Below are 22,496 nucleotides of genomic sequence, written 5' to 3' on the forward strand. Positions count from 1 at the left end.
AATGCTGCCATTGCTGGCTGTACGATGTGGGGCCCTCCAGGGAAGACGTCTGTGAAGCAGGGGCTTCGCAAGAAAGACTCAGTACCTCAAAAGAGCTCGTTAGGTGCATTTCCACCATCCTCACGGGGAGCAGCCCGAGCTGGGCGTCAAGCACAGCCATGTCACAGGCCAGGAGCATGGTGGGGCAGCGGGGCAGCAGCACTGTCCTTTTCAGTGGCTTTTGTGGTGCCATTGCCCATCCATCTGCCTGTAGGTAGATGCAGAAAGGGAGTTGCGGGGATGCTGCAAAAACACAGACTGTGACCTACAAAGAAGGGAGGGTACCTCAGACTTCAGGGGGAATTTAGCAACCCAGAAGAACTAAACCCTGTGGGTATTTATGCTATAAGAGTGCTGCTGTGCTCACCTCTCTGCACAGGGCTGCCTGGGGTGCCGAGGGACGCCCCCAGATCTTCCCTGGCACTTGCACCGAAAGAGGGGAGTGGAGGTAGCTCCTTGAGTGCCCCAAAGCAACAGCAGCTCCTCTTCCCAGGAGAAAATAGCTCTATTCTTCCTTTTCTCCTTTCCAAGAAAACAGGTATGTCAGATTTGCCTGATCTCACCCACCTGCTTCCCATTGAGAGAAATGGATGAAAACAGCACATCTGTATACTCTTCTGCTACCTCCATAGATCTCTGGCAGCCTTAATTTTTCCCTTAACTGACCCCCTTATTTTTTTCTTTTTCCTTTTGTGTTTTTTGTTGTTGTTGTTTGGTTTTTTTTGCGTGTTTTTTTTTTTTCATGGTTTTGTTTGTTTGTTTGTTTTCTGGAGATCTTTTGGTTCCCCATCCAAAAAGCAGAGAAGATAAGCAAGGTAAAGGCAGAAAGAGTGGTGTGCTTGAAGACAGGCTGCACATTGGACTTTTCCTCTTCTAAGACTCTAACAGAAGAAAAGATATTTGACAACAGACCATGGCAAAATGCTAAGAAATGTCACCATGTAACTGTAGTGATAGTCCAGAGTCCTGAAGGAGTTATAGTGAAAAGGGAACACACACCAGCTCCTGCAGCTGGATTGATAATTATTTGTACTTTCAAGGTATTATGAGGAGACAGTAAATTTCATTACTGTATTAGCATCTCCCGCATATGCAGGCCTGCCTAATAAGCAAAATGCTAAATATAATGGTAAACGCTAAATGGTAATAATGACAAATATTAGAAACTAACTATAATTTCCTGCCTTGTTGGAGCTGGACTACTTTGCCACCAAATGACCATGGAAACAGCTTTGACAAAAGTGCAGTGGGGAGAGAGATCTTCCTTGTACTCTTGGAGTATGAATCTTGCCTTCACTTTCAAGGCTGAGATATCTCTGTCCACAATGAACACCACAGGAAAGGTTCTGAAGAGACAGAGGACAAACCTCAGCTGGTGCAGGACTGCAAAGCAACACCAGACACAGTCCAGGGGACAGGAAAGGACTGATGTTTTGCTCCCCGCTCAGCAAGCTGTAGCCCCAGCCCATGTGCAGAGACAGCTTTGGGTGTCTGTGTTATGTTAGTGGAGTTTTCAGTGGAGAGATGGATAGTTTGAGCTCTTCTTTTTCTCTCTCGACAGACACTGATGCTGTGTGTGGGAGGGAAAGCCCTGCTCACATTCAGAACAGCCTGTCTCATGTGTGGCTGGAAACTGTGGATGTAGTTTGACCAGCCTTTGCAGTATTTTTCAGGTGGCTTTGAGTTTACAGGGCAAAGGATTGTGGCTGCTGTAGGGTCAGAGATCTGCCTCACCAGTGCAGGGAGTGCCCAGGGCCAAGTTTGTGCCTTACTGCCATTTAATCGCCTCTCTTTGTTTTGGCCACCAAGCCCCGCTAATACAGCATGGTCATCTCCTTCCCTGTTGCTTTGAATGTTGCTTAAGGAGTTGAACTTTTTCCTGCATCCCTAGAAGCAGATTTGAAGTGAAAATACATTTGTGTTCCCTGATCCACCAATTTCTTTGCTTTCTGGGATCTCCCTGAGCAACTTCCCAGCCCTCTGGACAGTCCCCCTCAGTGTTAGGCAGGACCAGGCTTGTCCTGATTCGAGGCTTCCTTCTGTGCCTTGGATGCACTGGTCCCATGGAGACCAGAGAGCAGAAAGTCACTGGGAACCCAGTGCTGTCCAGAGTCATGCAGCCCTGTGACACAGGTTTGGTATATGCACAAGAGGAATCACCCGTGACTTGGGACAGAAAGGTGGAAGGACAGGGACAGCATGTTTGGGACAGGGCTGAGCACCACATTGCCCTAGGATCACAACCAGCAAGGTAGAAGTCAGTCGAGGTGCATTCACATCTAGCATCAGTGCTGGGAACGATAAAAGAGTGACCAAGGGACATCCAAGGGCTTCACAAGCTCCTCAGCATCTGATGGCTCTGCTTCCTGATGCCATTACCCACCTCAGCTTCCATCTGCAGGAGAAATTTTCTTTCTTCCCTTCCCAGACGCACACCTCTCTCCACCCTTGGGTTGCTCTATCCACTCCCATCTCACAAACGCATTTCCAACAGGACTGGGAGAGCTCGGCAGCTTCTCGGTGAAACCAGAGCTGTTGAGTTGGGAAGGGGTCCTAACTCTGGCCCTTCGCCTCCCCCCTGCGCCCCGGTCCCGGCAGCGCTGCGGGGACACTCGCGGGGGCGAGCTGCTGAGACGCGGCGAGGTCGGCGGTGCCCGGGGGTCAGAGCACCCCTGCGGGGCAAGCGGGGCCCTCTTCAGTCCCCCAGGGGCAGGGGCGTGGGTGCCCGCCAGCCGGGCCCAGTGTGGGGAGCAGGAGGAGTGACCCCCGGCTGCGGACGGGCACGCTGCACCGTCGCCGTGCAACAAGTCCAGGCGTCGGGGAGAGGGAAATCGGGAGCCGCCGGCCAGGGGGCTGAGCTCGGCGGTGCCGGCGGTGCTCGGTACCGGGCAGGGCTGGGTCGGCTGAGCGGGCGGCAGGCGGAGGCCACTCCGGCTCCGGGCATTGGAAGACGCGGAGGTTTTCCAGGCTAAGACAGGGCAGAACATTACTCGCTCCTCGTGAGGGTGAAAACAACCCTGCCGCCCTGCTTCCCTACTCAGCCCGCCGTGCGCTTCCAGGAGCCAGCCCGCCGCGGATTCCCCCGTGCCAGCCACCGGCTCCCGCGGCAAGAGGGAGGTCCGGCCGGCGGCAGGAAGGCTGGCAGCCCAACCCGGCTCGGCTCGTCCCGCAGCCCCGGCCAGCTCCCCCGCTGCCCTCGCCGGCTGCCAGCACAGTCGCTGCCCGGGCCGGGGCAAGGGCAAGGGCAGGGGCGAACCGCCGGCGGGCCCCACCTCTCCATGAATAAGATGCAAAATAAGCGGGATCTTGATCCGTTCTTTCTGATTTTTTTTTCTTTTTTTTTTTTTTTTGGCGGGGGCGGGGGTATTGGCGAGGGTGCCTTTTTCTGATAGCGAGGGCACAAGGCGAGTGAGGAGGCGGAATCGTCTCGGCAGCCGCTGCATTTTGTGTGGAAGCTGCTCGGGGGTTCATTAATATCATTAGCATTTAACCCCCTCCCTGCCCCCTCCCCTTCCAGCTCAGGGTGACGTCACGCGGCGGCAGGATTTGGGGGTAAAGCAAGGGAAGCTCAGTGGGCAAGGGGCGTCCCTCTCCCCTCCCCGCCGCTGCCTGTCACAGCCTCTCTGCCGATATTATAGGGGCCGAAGCCTGGAGCTCAAAGCGCAAAGTCAGCCAGTGTAATGAACTTCTGGAAACCTTTCCCTTTTTATACCATTCAGTTTCTGAGGGGCAGAGACAGCCTCCTCTGACGCCTTTTCCCCCCTTCCATTATTCTTCCAGGCTCTGATCTCCCTGCTCGCTGCACCGAAGCGCTCGGCGCAGAGCCCCGCTCCCCATCCTACCTTCTCCTTCGTCTCATTGTTGTCCTGGCTGCTGTGGCTCTCGCTCGCCTTCCAGGAGCGCGGTGGCGAGCACACTCGCACCCCCCTGCACCCTTCCGGGGTCCCAAAAACATCTGTTCTCAGGGGTGCAGCGAGCGGCCGCCGACTTTGTGCGATTTCGTTTCTTTTTTTTCTTTTTTTTTTTTTTAATTTTTGACCCTTTTTTTTTTTTTTTCCCTCGCCTCGCCGCGTCCCCGCCTTGTGTACCTGTCCCTCGGGAGGACATCGCTGGGGAACAGGGCAGCGGCGAGGATGTGCCGGGCCCCGCGGCGGAGCCATCAGTGAGCGCCCGAGGGAGGCACCTGCCCCGTGGAGCCGCCGCGCCGGCGGGGTGGGGGGCCCGCACCGCCTCGCCCCGGCGCCGACACTTCGCCCCGAGTTTAACGACTCCCGGGGGCTTCGAGCATGAGCAAGCCGGCGGGATCAACAAGTGGGTAATAATGCGGTGGAGACTTCGAGCAGCCTTTCTGAGACCGGCTGCAGCCTGGCCTGGGGGGCGGGAGGTGGAGGGGAGGGAGAGGAAGAGGAGGGGGGGTTGTGGTTTGGGTTTGCATCCCCCCCCCTCCCCATTAAAAAAGAAGTGTGTGTTTCCATCCGGAGTGAAATGAAAACGTAGGCTCGGAATTGCCCCGGCGGAGTTTGGGCCCGGGACTCATAATAAGCCGCTTTCCAGCTGCCCGCACCGGCTTTCCGCGCAGGGAACCGGGGAAGGAGCCCGGGGGAAGCAATCTCCGGGAAAGGCAGCTCCTCCGGCCACGGGGAGGGGGCTTGTCCAGCCTGGGCGCGGGTAGTTGTCTGCAAGTCTCCAGTACTGAGGCGGAGGGGTGAACGTTTGGGTTTAAAGGCCATTAGAGAGGTGAGACGTGCTGCTTTTCTCACGGACTTCATGCAATCTACTGCGACAGAATAATTTATTTTTAAGAGTTTGAAACTCCGGTCACTCAGTTACACGGAATCGCGTAAGCAACTCTATTGAAGGAGGATTTAAATGCAATACTTTGCACACCATTTCCAGTTACAACAAATAATCCTGCAACGAGGAAAGCAGAAACAACTTAAAAGTCACATTTTCCTTAATCCAAAATCCATGCACCTCATAACTGGGGAATTTAAAGCATGACTAACCGCTCTTACAGAATGGCTCAATCCGTATAATCCCAATAGGACTTTCGGAGTTTCTAGTATGGATGGAGTCAGTAACAAAGCGGGGGAAAAATACCCAATCCAATTTAATGTCTGACAAGTGATGGATCGGACAGTTATTTCCTCTGCGCTCAGGCGAGCTCCCAGGGTTGCGGAGCGGCGGAAAAAGGGAGGGAGAGCCGGGAGGGACCGGCTGCGGTACCTGCCACCGGCCGCCCCCCGCTGCCCCGCGGCCTTCTCCTTGCCGCTGAGTTCCATTATTTTGACCTGGGTCCGCCTTTTGTCCTCGGGGGCCAGGAAACCGGGGGTCAGCGGCGGCGGGGCCGGGGACCAGGGGGGGACCACGGCGTGGACGTCGCGCGTGGAAGAGGCGGGCGGCGCGGAGCCCGGCGGAGGCCCAGCGCTACGGCCGAGCTGCCGCTGCTTCGCCGTGGGTTTGGCTTGCTTTCTTCCCCCGTGGGACTGAGGGAGGCACTTTTTCTGCGCCAGAACCCCAGGGGAAAAAAAAAAATAGTAGTAGGGCAGCGGTCGATGTGATAACCGGCGGAGGGGAAGTGGGCAGCGTCGGAAAAAGCGGCGGCGGGAGGGGCTGGTTGCCGCCGGCTGACCTCCCCAGACTGCCCGGTAAGTGTGAGAGGAGACGAAGTGGGATCGGGCCCATGGGCAGCCGCGCCGGGACGTTGTCGGAGCGCCAGGCAATTTCTGAGTGTCGGTAAAGGGGCGGGAAGGGACGGAGAGCCTAGTCTCCAAAGGACGGCAGAGCTTCTGCCGGAGACATTTTGCGAGGAGAAAATCCGCTAGGCTGGACCGCGGCCTCCGGACGAACGGCGCTGGGCGACCCCCGACCACCGCCACTGCTTTGACTGTTGATTCCGTCCCCCTCCCAGGCCCCCGGGGACCGCCCGAAAAGGACTTCCAGGCCCAGCCCGGCCAGGCCCCGCGGGGTTGGGGACATGCGAGAACTGTCCTTGGCCGGGGCCCGAGCCCAGTCGGCCTCGGCTGCGCATGCAGAAGCCCGACCGGCTGAATCGGGGCCTGGGAGCCCGTTCTAGGGGTCTCGGGGACTCCTGGGCCAGGGGGATCCAGCCTGGCTTTTCTGCCCGCCGGTGGGCGTCTAGCGCTGTCAACTGCGATGTCTGCCTGGGTGGTAACAAGACCCCGTCCCGCCGTCCCCCGAGCCCAGACTAACTTCTTTCAACAGCCTCTGATGGTAATTACAGTAATCGGGGCTGCCATATATCCTTTAAGCAATTATGACACACAAAAAAAGCCCCCAAGGACCCCCTGTCGTGGGATGTTCAAAACGGTTTCCCAGCTGAACAGAAATCCCATTTTCTTAGCGCTAAACTTCTGAGACGAAGCGGTACCTCGGGGAACCGGCGCGCTTTTAAACAGAGTTAATCAGTTATCTCATGACCCCGTGTCAAGCTTACATTTTTCTCTTCCCACCCCCCGCCCTGCCTCTTCCCTGTCCGCGTATTTCATACTTCGCCCTGCACGAAAGTTTTCTCATAACAGCCTCCGCGGGTTGAAGATGGGGGTGGCGGAGGGGTGCAGAGCGCGGCCGGGATTGCGGGCGGGCGGCAGGACGGGGCGGCCCCCCAGCAGACCGGGGAGGGGGGCTCCAGCCGCTCCCTGCATCGTGTCCCCTCTCCGTGTTCGTCTCCTCGTCGGGAGCCGCGGAGCTGATCGAACAGGCTGCGCCGCTTCGCCGTCTGGAAACGTGGTTATTTGGGTTTGGCGAGATGCTCCAGACGCTCGGGTTTTAAACATGGAATATGTGGCTGTGTAAATAACATATGGAACATATGTTTAGATGCATGGTGTGGATATGTATATATATATATAATACACATGATGTTTTAAAAGCGGCTCCCGAACTTCAAATCCGGCCCGATAAAACTGTTCTGTAAAATCAACCCAAGTTTCTTTCCTCTCTGCCTTCTAGCGCCGGCGACCCCTTCGCCGCCGGCCAGCCGGGGAAGCGGGGACCCCCGCGGCTGCCCGGTGCCCCGGGCGGCGGCTCTCCGGCGGGCCCGGGTGCTGGGGTCGGCTGCTGAGGGAAGGGAGAGCGGGGAGGGGTCCCGGCGGCGGGCCGGGGTGCGCGGGGGCAGCGCGGCCGTGCCGGGCTCTGCACCGGGATGCACCGCCGCTGCACGTACCGCTTCAGTGTCTCTCCCCCCACCCCCAGCCTGCCCCTCCTCCTCCTCCTTTGTGTGCGTGCGTGTGGACCCTCTCTCTCCCCGTGGATGCTAAGGGCTGGAGAGGGAAGTCGAGCGCTTTCCTCCGTTGGCATTGTGCGATATCCGAATTCCCATGCTACACTTTTTGACGGGTCACTGGTGCCCCAATAGGCAGGTGGCAAGGAGGGCTTGTAATTACACACTCCCAGAAACCGTGCCTTGGCCTCAGCCCTCCTCACGGGCGCCTACCTGCAGCTCCAAAGCCGCGGCTTGCTCGCAGGCAGTGGGGCGGGGGGGGCTTTCTTTAGCTGCGCTCCTTATTAATTGCGTAAAAGTTTTCTATTCTTTAACCTCTCTCCCTCCCACCCTCCCTCCGCCACCCCTCCCTCTCTCAGTCCCTAACCTAATCCCCGTCCCTCTCGCCGTGTTGTGTATAGCAGCTGTCGGGTTTCATTTAGGGGAGAAGCTGGCAGCTTGTGCTCATTGGAGGCAGTCAAACGAGTTTCAATGGGCAAAATCATTAAGTTAACACTTTATCTAATGTCCCTATTGTCTGCCAGCAGGCATTGTCTTAGAGCCTTAGCGTAGACATGTCTGAAAATATCTCGGGTTCCTAAATTCTCTAGGGAGCGAGAGGAGCTCCTGCGGCCTGTTCCCTCCCCCACCGCCCCCCCAACAGCGCTCCGCACCGCATCACACGCTGCCGCCTTCCCCCTTCCCTTCTTCTTACCCACCCGCAGCCGGGGCTCTCCCTAAATTACTTCTTAACAAAGATAGCGGCTCCGAGCGCTTTCCGTCGGAGTTTGAAGACTAAGGTTTGGTGAGAGGCACTGAATCTCCAGCGTAAGTTGTGGTAGGAGGAAAGAAGGATGTTTGAGGTAGAGGAAAAGAAAAAGAAAGAAACGAGAATCGAAGAGAATCGAAGGCAAAAAAAATATAAGAGGAGAGAGAGAAAGAGAAAGAGAAAGAGAAAGAGGAAGAGGAAGAGGAAGAGGAAGAGGAAGAGAAGAGAAGAGAAGAGAAGAGAAGAGAAGAGAAGAGAAGAGAAGAGAAGAGAAGAGAAGAGAAGAGAAGAGAAGAGAAGAGAAGAGAAAAAGGAAAAGGAAAAGGAAAAGGAGAAAAGAAAAGAAAAGAAAAGAAAAGAAAAGAAAAGAAAAGAAAAGAAAAGAAAAGAAAAGAAAAGAAAAGAAAAGAAAAGAAAAGAAAAGAAAAGAAAAGAAAAGAAAAGAAAAGAAAAGAAAAGAGAAGAAAAGAAAAGAGAAGAAAAGAAAAGAAAAGAGAAGAAAATAAAATAAAAGAAAAGAAAAGAAAAGAGAAGAAAAGAGAAGAAAAGAGAAGAAAGAAAATAAAAGAAAAGAAAAGAAAAGAAAAGAAAAGAAAAGAAAAGAAAAGAAAAGAAAAGAAAAGAAAAGAAAAGAAAAGAAAAGATGAAGAAAAAAAAAAAAAAAAAGATGAGAAGAGTAAAACCCGAGAAAAAGGCAAAAGCCGAGAGGGGTTTTGGCGCGTTTCTTGAACTAGGCTGCGATAAACTCTGTTCAGGTTTTTACATCATCCTCAGAGCATTTGCAATTCTAGTCATAGTCGGTGCACAGGCAGCCCCGCGCCGCATCCCGCCCGCAGTCCGCACCCGCCTCCGCGCACGAAGGCGAGGCGGAAAGTTTTGCTGCAGGTTTTGGGGTGAAGAAAACGGCATGGCTCGTCTGTGGCAGGAACCAGGCCCCTTTCCCTGGGGTTGCTGCGCGGGAGAGTAGGTTATTTGTCATCCTGGTCATGTTATTTTGTTTTTGTTTATTCTGTGCCTCGGTCTCCTGACCGCTCTCCCGCCCAGGGAAAGTGCAGTCCTCTGTTTGCCGAGCGCCAGAAAGCGAGGGAAACGCCGCGCCTCCCCCCGCCCCCCCACCAGGTTGTTTCACCCCACCCGCATCCCCACTTCTAGCGGGCAAGTCTGTTGCTCCCGCTGCTGTAATCTTCCCTTCCAAAATGGGTCTTGGCGATTATAGAAGATCCAAATAAACGTAGTGGGGCATGAATAATGCTCATTGTAGAAAACTGACACTTGCTCAAGGAAAAGAAAGTTGGCTATAAAATCACTTCATTATTTGCTTGTACTGCGGCTCTGGGGCTAATCCCTCCGGAGGTCAGATTGCTGAGCGCTCCCTCTCTCCCTTCTCTGCTTTCAGGTCGCATTTTAGACATCCCTTGCAAAGTGTGTGGGGATCGCAGCTCCGGGAAACACTATGGGGTTTACGCCTGTGATGGGTGCTCGGGATTTTTCAAGCGGAGCATCAGGAGGAATAGGACCTATGTTTGCAAATCGGGAAATCAGGTACCAGCCGCAGCGCAGCCCCCTCAGCGTCTGCACCTCTTACCCTTCTTTTCCCCCCAGGGCCCAGTATTGCCCTCCCCGTCAACAGAAACACCCGTAGCAATAAGATCCAGCTGCCACACAGCCACCACCTTCCTTCTCTACCCGGCCGAGGCCGGGTGCTGAATGTCCCAGCCCTCCTCCCTCCAGCACGTCCCCCCACCCCGGGCCCTGCGGCCGCAGCCCGCAGGGGAGGATGAGGGATAATGCGCAAGGAAGGAGCGGGGGTGACGGCGTGGGGAGGCGTGCAGCCAGTTCATCGGCTGATTACACCAGGCAAGAGAGGGGCAGCTCCCCGGTAAGCCACAAGCCATAGCCGGTCGACTGGCAACCAACACGATTTCCACCCTCGGCGGGTCGCACCTGCGCCCAGGCGGCGGCAGCTCTGCTTTTTACCCCTCCCCCTCCGGCTGTGCTCATTCCCAGCCCCGGACTGTCCCCGCGGGGATGCGGGGCTGGGGACGCGGCGGGGGGCGCAGGGGCCCGGGGTGGCCCGAGGGGGCGGTGCCGCCGTCGCTGTCTCGGGTGCTGAATGCAGCCCGGCCCGCCCCGCCGCGGGGCCGAGACCCCCGGCCCGGCCCGGCCTCCCACGCCCCGGCCCAGTTCCCCCTGGAGCACCCAGAGGCGGCCGCCTCCGTGCATCCCGCCGCCGCTGTCCGGCGGGGTGAGTGCGCTGCTCCCCCCGGCCCGACGGCTGCCTGTGTTGCAGGGAGGCTGCCCGGTGGACAAGACGCACCGGAATCAGTGCCGGGCCTGCCGGCTGAAGAAGTGCTTGGAGGTCAACATGAACAAAGACGGTACCTGCTCCACCTCTCCCGGGGCTGGGGTGATGGGGTGGCAGGAGGGAGCCGGGCCTTATTCTGAACTGGGGAACGGTGTGTCGCTGCAGGCTCTCCCACTCAGGGACCCTACTGACCCCCCCATCCTGTGGCAGCCTCGCCCGTTTAGTCCGAGATACCCCCTGGGTGCGGGATGTGAGGCCAGCCCTGAAAAATTGCAAGGAGGGAGGGAAGCCCAGCCAAGCAACGTGGGGTACCCAGTGTGGGACCCCACGGTGACTCCCTTGCCTCTGCTTTGTGCCCTGCAGCAGTGCAACACGAGCGGGGCCCTCGGACCTCGACAATACGGAAGCAGGTGGCCCTCTACTTCCGCGGGCACAAGGAAGAGAGCGGTGGTGCCCCACACTTCCCTGCTGCCGCCCTGCCGGCACCCGCCTTCTTCACCGCCGTGTCCCAGCTGGAGCCCCATGGCCTGGAGCTAGCTGCCGTTGCTAGCACCCCTGAGAGGCAGACTCTGGTGGGCCTGGCACAGCCCACTCCAAAGGTCAGCCACTGCCCTGGCACCTGGCACACCTGCAGACCCTTGCTGCTCTAGGGTAGATGTGGCAAAGAGCAAGGCTTGAGGCCTCGCAGGTTGTGGTGGGGACTCTTCTGTTATGTCCCTAAAAGCTCTGAAGATATGAGGTGCAAGGGGTAAGAGGGCCTCTGCAGAAGAGGTACGCAGAAGGACCGACTCATAACCTACTCCATACAAACCCTGCCTCTCCCACGTCTTTACCCCCATGTGGTTGCAGAAGTGCTCCTCCTGCCTGGAGGCCATCCACAAATCAATTTTAAACCTTGTTTCACTAGGATGAGCTGCAGTCACTGAGTTTTCTTAAGAAAAATGCCCATGTCCACAGCAGTGTAGTCCAGAAAGTACTATATGTACTGACCAAAGTCTGCAGCTTGTCCACAGATATAAACATGTTTAAGCTTGCTCTGTGCTTCTTGGCTGTGACATTTCCTAAGCAGCCCAATGGAAGCCCTGCTCTGACCTCAACTGCACAGGAATTAGCCATTAGGTGGTGTTTTTCATCAACCCATTTGCAATGGCATTTTGCCTGTTTAGAGCACCTAGAAAATCAAAGAAGAAAAAACTTAAATAGTTCTCCAGTTAGAGTTGGTAGCTTGGCAGAATCCATCATGAACATATTCACAACATACAGTCTTATGTTATAATTGTGGAAAATACTGATTCAGAAATTATTTAATAAGAAAACAGCACATGCTTGAAAATGTAACTCCATTCCAACACTACACACCCTTCATGTAGTTATGCTTAGCTCTGCGCATCTGCTTACAGCCTGCTGTGGTCAGGGAGTTAGACGAAGGGTAAGGTGAAATCAGTGTTTATTGATTTGCTGAGCAAGCCTGGAGTGCTAAATCAGCCTCTGAAGCATAGGTTACAAATCACAAAGTCTTAATCCAATTTGTATTCTTCTAACTCTGCTACCAGAGCTGTGTTATTGTGTAACAGGGCAAAGGATGACATTGCATTTTGGTAATTTTTTTTCGCCTCATGTAAGAATCTCATTCTCCCTTCAGCCTCTCCCAGAGAACTGTTTCTGTTCATCCACATGGATGAGCGGCAGAGAGCAGTTTAGAGTGGGTTCACTGACAGCAATGCCCTCTGCTTGCCGAATAAGAGAGTGCACACTCTGTATTGGGCATGAGCACGATGCGCTGAATGGCTGCTGTAGGGGAGAGGAAGACCAGGCTGCCCTGGTGACATTGTATTGCTTTATTTTCTTTTTGACATTAGTACCCACATGAAGTCAACGGTACCCCTATGTATCTCTATGAAGTGGCCACCGAATCCGTCTGCGAGTCAGCAGCCAGACTTCTGTTCATGAGCATCAAGTGGGCCAAGAGTGTCCCAGCCTTCTCCACCTTGTCCTTACAAGATCAGGTAAGGCATCTGCGGTGGGAGTGGCATTGGCCTGGCCTGCCTGTTAAAGAAGGCTCAGAGCTCAGATTGGGTCCTGAACCTTAAGCTCTAGATCTTTAAATCTGTAATGGACTTCAGCAGTTCTGAAGTTCAGGGCAGAGTTTTGGTCTGTCCTGAAAATACAGATTTAGAAACTGTTTTCCTCCAACTGTTATTTCATGAAGGAAACTAAAATCAACCCAGAAAAAATCTAATATAAAGCAAATATTATGGGAGGACAAGTCCTAGAGGAAAAGTCACCAGGCTGCAGACCAAGCTTAGCATGTCAAAACTGCTTCGCCACTGGTGGGACAACTTTCCCCTCCATAAAAAGGGGAACAGCAACCTACTTTGCTATTTTGGGACAAGAAGTGTTTAGTTAAGCAGGCAGCCACAGGATAAGACCAAGGTGTTTTCCAAAGACCATTCCTCTCCCTCTCCCTCTCCCACTCCCTCTCCTCTCCTCTCCTCTCCTCTCCTCTCCTCTCCTCTCCTCTCCTCTCCTCTCCTCTCCTCTCCTCTCCTCTCCTCTCCTCTCCTCTCCTCTCCTCTCCTCTCCTCTCCTCTCCTCTCCTCTCCTCTCCTCTCCTCTTTCATTTACACAGCCAACATTTTTTCTTATTCATGTTGGCTTCAATGAACTTACATTACATCACAATTTGGCAGGCCCCCAACATTTTTCACCATTAATTAAAACCTTCCTTAATTTGTCTTGTTTTCCTCTATGACAATTTGCCTTTGCCTCAGGTAAATCATATGTGAACCATATGAGCTAAAGGAATTTCTTAATGACTTGATTCTTGATGAGGACTCAGTGTGCTTTGTATAATGCACTAATTTAAAAAAAAGTAATCACATAATTATAAAATGAAAGGGGAAAAATCTACACAAAGCTCCAATCATAAAAGGTGTCTAATACTTTGATATGAGTGAGCTAATTTCCTGAAATGGTAACTAGAAATGTTGTGCCTTAGATGTTGCATCGCAGTCAGCAGAGGAACTAGTTCCTTTCCACGGATGCATGTTACAAGTGTTGCAGTTGATATGCAAATATGTATTTTGAATTGAAAGAGAAGGGCTTCTTAGGAAACCAATAGTGTTTTCTACCTAAAGGTAAATCATGATGCTGACAAGGTGATATAAAGTTAAGGCACACTTAAATGTTCTTGTTCTAGCACCAGACCCATGTTTTTGAAATCCCTGTTGTGAAAATAGAAAAAGGGGGATGCTGCTCAGCTCTGGCTGCAGTGCTGCTGTGGAGTGACCATTAGGGGAGCAATGAGACAGGGCCCAGGAGGTTACACACACCGCTAGGAAAACGGTGGTCCCAGTGCAGCATGTTCTTCTCACATGCTGTCTTCTGCTGCTGCTACTCCTGCTCATGAAGCAACCAAAGAAATGGGCCCAAATATCGGGGCTGACAGAAAGTGCGTCACTTCAGCAGGAGCCTCAACACGTGGGAAGAGGCTGAGTCCTTCTCTAGACCAGTGAGGTCCACAGGAGAGCCCTAAGGGGAAGGCTTCATTTGATGTAAACTGGGTATCACAGTATCACAGTATGTTTGGGATTGGAAAGGACCCCAAAAGATCATCTAGTCCAATCCCCCTGCTGGAGCAGGAACACCTAAGTGAGGTCGCACAGGAACATGTCCAGGCGGGTTTTGAATGTCTCCAGAGAAGGAGACTCCACAACCTCCCTGGGCAGCCTGTTCCAGTGCTCTGTCACCCTCACTGAGAAGAAGTTTTTTCTCAAATTTAAGCGGAACCTCTTGTGTTCCAGCTTGATCCCATTACCCCTTGTCCTATCATTGTTTGCCACCGAGAAGAGCCTGGCTCCATCCTCATGGCACTCACCCTTTACATATTTATAAACATTAATGAGGTCCCCCCTTAGTCCCCTGTTCTCCAAACTAAAGAGACCCAGCTCCCTCAGCCTTTCTTCATAAGGGAGGTGCTCCACTTCGTTTCCCACAAGGTCGTCTCTGTTATTGTGCAGAGGAGGGGGCAGCAGGATTTGGGAGCAAGGGCAGCCTCCATTACTCATGACCAAGCATGCCTGAGACAGCACAGATACCAGAATGTTCCTATTTAAATAACTCACTTCCTCTTTCACTTTCACATCAGGGACTCACGTTAGCAAATTACGTATTAAAATCCCAGCCTTTCCTTAACAGCACCTTGACTTGCTGTATCTCAATGCAAGCCAGCTTCCTCACAACTCAGAGCTGTTCAGCTCTACAGCTTTGACCTGGGCCTCTTTCTGCATGATTCCCTTGTCATATTTAGGAGAGCTGGAGAAGAAATAACTCTGATTTTAATCACCTTATTTCATGAATAATCAGACAGTTGATTTTTATAATAGCGCCATTGCATTATTTAATTTGACAATGGCCCAGCTGTAAATGTCTGCATTTCTCTTTTTGTATCCCTGACGTCTGCCTGAGGAGAGACTAAAACCTTCTCCTGGATTTTGCTTTTGTTCTGTTTTCCCCAAAAAAGGCAAATGCATTGTGATTCCAGGACTCTGTGACAGTTTCATCTCAAAGGCAAGGAAATAAGTTGAAAACAATTAGCTGACAAAATACAAGTCTGAGGATTGATGTGTTACCGCCTTTGGTAAAACAGAGGCTGTATTCCTTCCCCAGCTCCATAGAGCTAATCCCATCGTGGATTTGAAACCACACAACAAAAACTCCATGCTTCAAGTTCTGCTGGCCTGCACACCTGCCCAGCTTGTCTGTAAGACAGGTTGGCCCAGTGTAGGTCACCAACAAAAGGTTGTACTAACAGGATGAGGCTGATTAAGAAGCAAAAAACAGTCCTTCAGAAAGCCTAGTATTTCTTGTTTCTTTGAAGAAAGAGGGCTGTGTATGACTTCAGCATGAATTATTTTAATTGGTGGTTTTACAGACTTATGCATAGGCATGAAGAAAGCTTCAGCTATTGGAATAGTCTCTCATTTCTAAAGTCTTCTGACTTTAAAGACTTAGTGGGAAAGAATATATGAAATTGATATCTTCAAGGAACCACCACCCATTACCATTGTATCTGCATGAATAAATGACAAAAAAAGTTTTACAAAAGCAAATGAAAGGCTGGCAAATCATTTCCTATGTCATGTAGAAACCTGCACATCCATCAGGCAGGATTATCCAGAGGAGGGGCTGAGTTTGCAAGCAGCAGCAGTTGGGAGAATAATGAGCAGGTTCAGCAGCTATTAGAACAGAGCTGAGATGGGCACTGCACCCCAGGGCCCCTTGCCCCTCCATATTTTGTGCAATGATCTGGGCAGACTCCAGTACCGTAAAATCCAAGGTGATTATTTCAAACAGTATTTATACACAGAGACGGAAATATTTTCCCACCACAATTTCCTTAGTCAAGTTATATAGAAGTTCTGCAAAGCACATAGCACAAAAAGGCACAAAATAAGCATAAGCCTGCAGTGACAAGGTGAGAGCAGAGACTCTGAGACTCTTCTTCCCATTCCAATTGGAACAGGTTGGTTTAAAATGCATAATACTGTTAAGAGTCGGCACATAGCTAAAGGATCCACTCTTATTGTATGCTTTCTGTATCATCTATTATTTTCACATATCTGATTCCAAGGAAATCACAGTTCATCTGTTGAGATGTATTTTTTTTTTACTTCATTCTTCCTTTTGCAAAGCCTTTATAGTCTTAAAATACCTTCCTTCCTATTTTCCTAAGAAGCTAAGTTGCTGATACTTTCAGGAACCACAGCAATATTAATAATTGTGGTTTGCTGTTTTTCTGCATGAGTTTTGGGCAATCTGTTGCCACTGCATGGAGCCACCAGATGATCCCTCCTAAGTCCATTACAATTCTCACCCTTCCAAATCTCTCTCACTCTGTTGAGAGACATGACGTCCCAGCAATGTGTACACACCACAGCATGTCATCTAGGCCATGAACTTTAGCTGAACTGCAGGCCCTCCAAACCCCTCTTAAGAGCTGGTCTGGGCCAACAATACAAAGGTGCCCTCAAGACTAAACATGTCTGTTCTGGCTTTCCTGGTCTGAATCACCAGGAGTCACGTCTCCTCATAGATGCACCACTGCCTCTCCACAGAAGTCAAAGGCATTGCCTCCTAACAGAGAAAAACACATCCTCCATGCAACCAAGCAATGTACAAAAACTGCAGAGAAGTAATAATCCTGTCAGCGTAGGTGCTTTGATACTCAGTTTTCTGAAACGAAATGGCAAAAGCAAAAAGCAAGGAAACAAGTGACACTGAGAAACTGTATGTGTGTCCAGATGCTGTGCTTGCAAGAGCTAAAGACTTACTTAGTAAGGAAGGGGTTAAAGATACATATGTGATCTAAAGCAGTGCTCCCTACCGAGTGATGTAATTTCAGGACATTTTCCAGGCTTTTCTTCACAAATCCTGCCTTCCTGAGGGAAAAGAGGGTAATCCCTAGAGACAGGAGAGCACTCATCCAGCTTGTCCCAGGACAGGTGTGTGTGCTGAGGGAGAGGAGGAGAGAGCCCATGCTGTGCTGAGAAACACGGGCGAGTCTTCATGTTGTGAGGAAGCTCTCTGGGATTGGACTTCTCACTCTCCTTTTCTCTTCCTCCTCCCTTTTGGTCCACAACATGGTGCACAGTGAGCCAGCCCTCAGTGTTTTTCTGCAATGCACAGGCTTATTTCTAGACACCTTCTCAAAAAGCTAAGAGAAGAGCTAACGAATGCTGTGGGCAAAATACCATGACAAGCATTTAAAGCAGTTTTTAAAATAACAGAAATTTACATATTTAAATTGTTTATAAATCTATAAATTATACACTATGTTATATTGTACATCTATTGTATGACAGCTGATGCTTTTGGAAGATGCTTGGAGAGAACTGTTTGTTCTAGGAATAGCACAATGGGCCATTCCAGTTGATGCTAACACTCTACTGGCTGTATCGGGTAAGAATTGCACAATTTAATGACTTTGTTACAAAAATTACCATAAAAATACATTACTGAAAAAAGAACAACATGTAAAGAATAACAAATTCCTAGTGAACAATAGAGCATACCTGTCATTTATAAATCTATATTTAAATGCAAATAATGTTGTTTTGTTGTATTCATGACTGCTTGCATTGTCATTTAAATGCAAATTACTGTGTTTGTTATCATCCAAGAGAAGATTTTATATTAACTTTCATACAATATAGTCAGTTTACATGGAACCAGACAGACAAGTGTGACAATAGAGTGGATATTGATACACAGGATTTTGTCAGAAATCAATATAAAATAAAGCAAATGCCTTTAATATTATTTATTTCATCTCTTTCTGTTTTAGGCATGAACGGTGACAATACAGATTCTCAGAAGCTGAATAAAATTATTTCAGAAATACAGGCTTTACAGGAGGTTGTGGCTAGATTTAGACAACTTCGGCTAGATGCTACTGAATTTGCCTGTCTCAAATGCATTGTCACTTTTAAAGCCGGTAAGCAGAAAGAACCTCTTGCTCCTCTGGTCTGATAACTATGAGGTTGCTCCTTTAAAGCAAAAACGATGTTTTAAACCAGACATAGCTTGATATCATCCAACAGGTTTCCCGGTATTGAATTCCAGTAGTCAGTGTTGTATTTTGAAGGCTGACAGTGGAGTGCAGGGGCACTAATGGGAATGTTTAATTTTCACTAATAGCAGTAGCTGAACTGTTCTGACCCACCCAAGAGTCAAGCTGAACTAGTAACTGATCTGCTTTCCAGTGCCTACACACAGTGGTTCCGAACTGAGGAGTTTCCGAAACGCTGCTGCCATAGCAGCCCTTCAAGATGAAGCGCAGCTCACTCTGAACAGCTACATTCATACCAGGTGAGCTGCATCTCCTCTCAGTACTTCTTGCAGGTGTAGGGGTAAAATCCTGCTCTCATTCTAGTGGAGGTGACATTGCCACTGACTGAAATGGGGACTGGGCTGTCAGCCTGCTGGGATTTGGAGGTTCCTGATGGAAGAGAATCATATAAAAGGTTGGAAAAGACCCTTATGATCATCAAGTCCACTGTCCACCTAAAGCTACCAAGTCCACCACTAAAACATGTCCCTACACGTCTTTTAAACACCTCCAGGGATGGTGACTCAACCGCTTCCCTGGGCAGTCTGTTCCAGTGCCTGACAACCCTTTTCCTGAAGAATTTTTTTCCTGATATCCAGTTGAAGCCTCCTCTGACACAACTTGAGACCATTTTGTCTTGTCCTATCACTTGTTACTTGGGAGAAGAGACCAACCCCCTCAATGCTACAACCTCCTTTCAGGTAGTTGCAGACAGTGATCAGGTCTCCCCTCAGCCTCCTTTTCTACAGGCTGGACAGCCCCAGTTTCCTCAGCTGCTCCTCATCTGACTTGTGCTCCAGACCCTTCACCAGCTTCATTGCCCTTCTTTGGACACGCTCCAGTACCTCAATCTAGTCAGACAAATGGAAATGTGGTAAAAGGAGAGACCTTCCTGAGAAGTGATACCTGCTGTGAAATACTTAGTGGTTCAGAAAGCTACATTTTCCTCCACACTTTATTCAGTTAAATACTGCTAGTAGTGATGCTCAAAACAACATCACATTTCACAGCAGTATAAGAGCTTTTGACTCATGATCTCCAATACACTTCCTCATTTGATTTATCCCATTTTGCAGGCACATAGGTTGGGACACAAGGAAGTTAAATGGCTCTTCCAAGACTCCGCCCTGAGTATGTTCTCAGGCTGAAATGAAAAGCCCAGAACTTGTGAATCCCATTTTGGTGCCATGGCAGAGTGATGAGAATAATTGTTTGGGAATCATACATTTCCCTCTGTCTCTTTCAGGATAAGCCCCATGGGATACAAAAATCTTAAAACCTGTATTAAAAGCTGTAGTTGTCATCCCACAAAGTATACACGGGTAATCCCAGGAACTCTTGAAATGTACTGTGCAAAACACAGTCCCACACTCTAGAACAGCTGGCTATGAGCAGACCAGTAGACTCCTCCTATGGACCAGAGGAAAAGCCAGAAGAACGCACCTAACATCTGCTGCAACAGCTGCTCTGACTGGTTCAGGACTCCCGGGGAGACCTGCGATAGGTCTTGTAAAGACCATGTCTCAGTCCTTTATCTGCACTGGAGGTCCATGAGACTAGCACAGTGAGAGATGGAGTGGTCAAAGAACTTCTGGGCCATTTTTTCCTTCTGAAACTTGGATCCACTCTCATAAGAGCTCTGTCTAGCAGAAGTCAACTTGGTGTCAGAGATCAGATGGCAGCAGTGTCTGAAGTACTTCTGTTTATAGACTAAAGGGAATGGTCTGCCCTGGGCGTGGGAGCAAAATTGCAAATAGCGTCCAGTTATGGCTAGTTCAGAACAAAAAGAATAACCACCGCATAGCAACCTCTTGTTCTTACAGAAGGTCTTGCCATGAAAATTGCTCCCTGGAGACTGTGAGTGAGCCAGGGCGTGTTGGTGGATGAAACCAGGGAGCAACAGTTTTACATGGTCATGGTTTCCATTCCAGGCTCGGCAACTTTTTCATTGCATTTCTGCATTGCTGGAAATATTTAGCTACTGGGCTAAACAGTATCTGATGTAAAAGACAACATTTTACAAGGAAAAAAGTGCAGTTCTCTGACAGGGCTGCCACATTTGATTCCAATGGGACAGGGCTTCAGCTTGTGTTTCATCCTCAGGCTTGAATTTTCCTTCCTGCCTTCTTTGATCTCAGAGGAGTCACTCTCAGCAGGACACATGGGAGGGCAGAGTGGTTCTCTGAAGGACCCACCCCTTCTTTCAGGGACACCACTGTAAGCAGAGGCTTGAGAATCACTGGTGTAAAGTCAGTGTAAGCACAGTTAAGAGTACATATCCTATATTGTGTTGGCTTTGAAAGCTGAGAGGAAGGATAGAAACTATCCTATTACATAAATACATTACCTGGGGATAAACCACAGCTGCTTTAACAACAACAAAGAAAATCTTTCTAAATGTCAATTGGTATTCAATGTGTAAGGGGAACAAAAAGGGGAAAAATGATTACCATGACAATCTGGCCAGGTTTAAACTTCACTTAAAATGACAGGGTAGTCATTATAGGTCAAGCCCTTCCCTGAACTGCATCAAGAATGTAGCTGCTATCTGAGGGACAAGTCAGAGTGGATCCTGTCTCTGTATTGCTACTGCTCTGACCAAATAAACAAAGGAGCTAATAAAAACTCAGACATTGGTCTATATTCTGATAACCCCCATTAAAAGAGTTTTCCTTGGAGTCAATCTCCTTACTCACATGAGTAGAAAACACAGGTAGCACCCACCTGTTCAATTTGCTGAATATTATTCTTTTCTGTAAAGTATTTTATTTGGAAAAATATCTAAAAAGTTCCACAACATGTTTCTCCCTCTCTTTCTCCCAGGTATCCCACACAACCCTGTCGTTTTGGAAAACTTTTATTGCTTTTACCAGCTTTACGTTCAATTAGTCCATCTACAATAGAAGAAGTGTTTTTCAAAAAGACCATTGGGAATGTACCCATTACAAGACTGCTTTCAGATATGTACAAATCCAGTGACATATAAATGACCTTAAAGAAACAATCAGGATGGACAGTTTGAGAAGAACTTTTATCTATGGAGAATAAGCCTCAACTAACAAAATCTACAGGAAGCATAAGCCTGGGAATGTTTAGCCTTTAAACCCATTGACAAAAATTACCCCAGTAGATATGATTCCGCTGCTCTGAACAAAGTGATTTAGATCACGGAGAGAATGCTTTGTTCTACAGAAAAAGTGAAAGTGGTTGGAATTTGGCTGCTATTCCTGTTACTACAGGATGGAGGCAATTCAGATGCCAGTCATAGTTAACAAAGACTCAGCTTTTCTCTCAGTTAACTGGCAGATCCGAGACAAAATGTGAAAGAAGGTACTATGGTTTGTTCAGTATTTGGAACTGGGTGACCAAACTTGGCTTCTGTTGTAACACAGGATGCGATGGCCTTCAGAATTGTTTTTAAAGTAGCTTACGTTGGGAAAATGTTTATAAATGATAGGCAACATTTCAGACCAGGTTACCAAAACATTGCTTCTGCTATAATACATCATGAAGTGGCCTTCAGAACTGATTAAAAAGTAGCTTATGACGGCAGCTCCATTCTTCCTGCAAAACAAACTGGTGACCTTTGATGCAGACATCACCACAATTCGTTTGGTTAACATCTCAAAGACAGAAGAGCTTTATACACTTCCCCCCAACCTTCCCTCCTCCTTCTTCCAGACACACAGACACATGTTCACACACACCCCTGAAAAGATACAAGTCAAGAGAGGAAGACTAAAACAGCAAAACCAAATACAGTGGAGATGACTGCTTCAGTGACCTGCTGGCTGTCCTGTTGGCACAGTGCTGTGAAACCAAAGGCAACGGTGGCCAAACTCTCTGTCAGTGAGATGTGCAGAGAAGTGAAATGACTATTAAAAAAAAAAATCAATTGAAGGAATTTTATTTCAAAGAAATAAAGGTTGTTGACTGATAAAATGCTAACAATTTCCAAAAGTCTACAATGCCTTTTTAGAAAACTCCAGGTTCTAATTTTGAAGCCTTGTTCACCTACACCCTCTCACACACAGTATTATAAGCTGCTTATTTGATGTATAAAAAAATGTAGAAAAAAACATTTAAAGATGATAGCTGCTGTACTTTTCAAATTTGATTTGTTATTAGAAACTAGCACTGAGAAAAATCAGCACTTGGACTATCATAGAATGAGTAAAACTTTTCCTGTACAAAGTGGATTAACTGATTTGTGAAGTTAAAAAGTTGTACTCATTGTATTTACAAAGAATAAAAATATATTGAATTTAAATTACTTTCCACTGTTCTTTTAATGCTTGTCCTATTTCTGTATTAGTTTCTTCCACTGTACCCTACTTACTAGGGAACAGAAATATTCTCTACTAAAATGGATTAACTTGGATCCTGTGTAGTCTCCATCATCAGAGCTTTTAAAAAACAGGTTAGACAGCCATTAAAGGAATAGCTTCAGTGATCCTGCCTTGGGGCAAAGTGACTTTGAGGTCCCGCATAGAACTGTCTTCCATAATTCAAATATACACCTGCTGCAAGGTTTCTTTCTCAAGGAGCTGAC

The 22,496-nt window shown here is 49.3% G+C and overlaps 1 protein-coding gene across 1 annotated transcript; it reads left to right on the forward strand.

The window, feature by feature from the left end:
* Window positions 1-3,392: 3,392 nt before the first annotated feature.
* On the forward strand, window positions 3,393-22,214 carry NR2E1 (nuclear receptor subfamily 2 group E member 1). Its single transcript, XM_065059681.1, has 9 exons — window positions 3,393-4,350; window positions 9,427-9,572; window positions 10,321-10,408; window positions 10,699-10,934; window positions 12,195-12,341; window positions 17,199-17,295; window positions 17,681-17,830; window positions 18,099-18,204; window positions 20,768-22,214. Exons 1-9 carry the CDS (start codon window positions 4,326-4,328, stop codon window positions 20,928-20,930), a joined length of 1,158 nt encoding a protein of 385 aa, XP_064915753.1. The 5' UTR covers window positions 3,393-4,325; the 3' UTR covers window positions 20,931-22,214.
* The last annotated feature ends 282 nt before the right edge of the window (window positions 22,215-22,496 follow it).

The sequence above is a fragment of the Columba livia genome, chromosome 3 (genome assembly GCF_036013475.1).
Source record: "Columba livia isolate bColLiv1 breed racing homer chromosome 3, bColLiv1.pat.W.v2, whole genome shotgun sequence".
Taxonomy (NCBI): Eukaryota; Metazoa; Chordata; class Aves; order Columbiformes; family Columbidae; genus Columba; species Columba livia.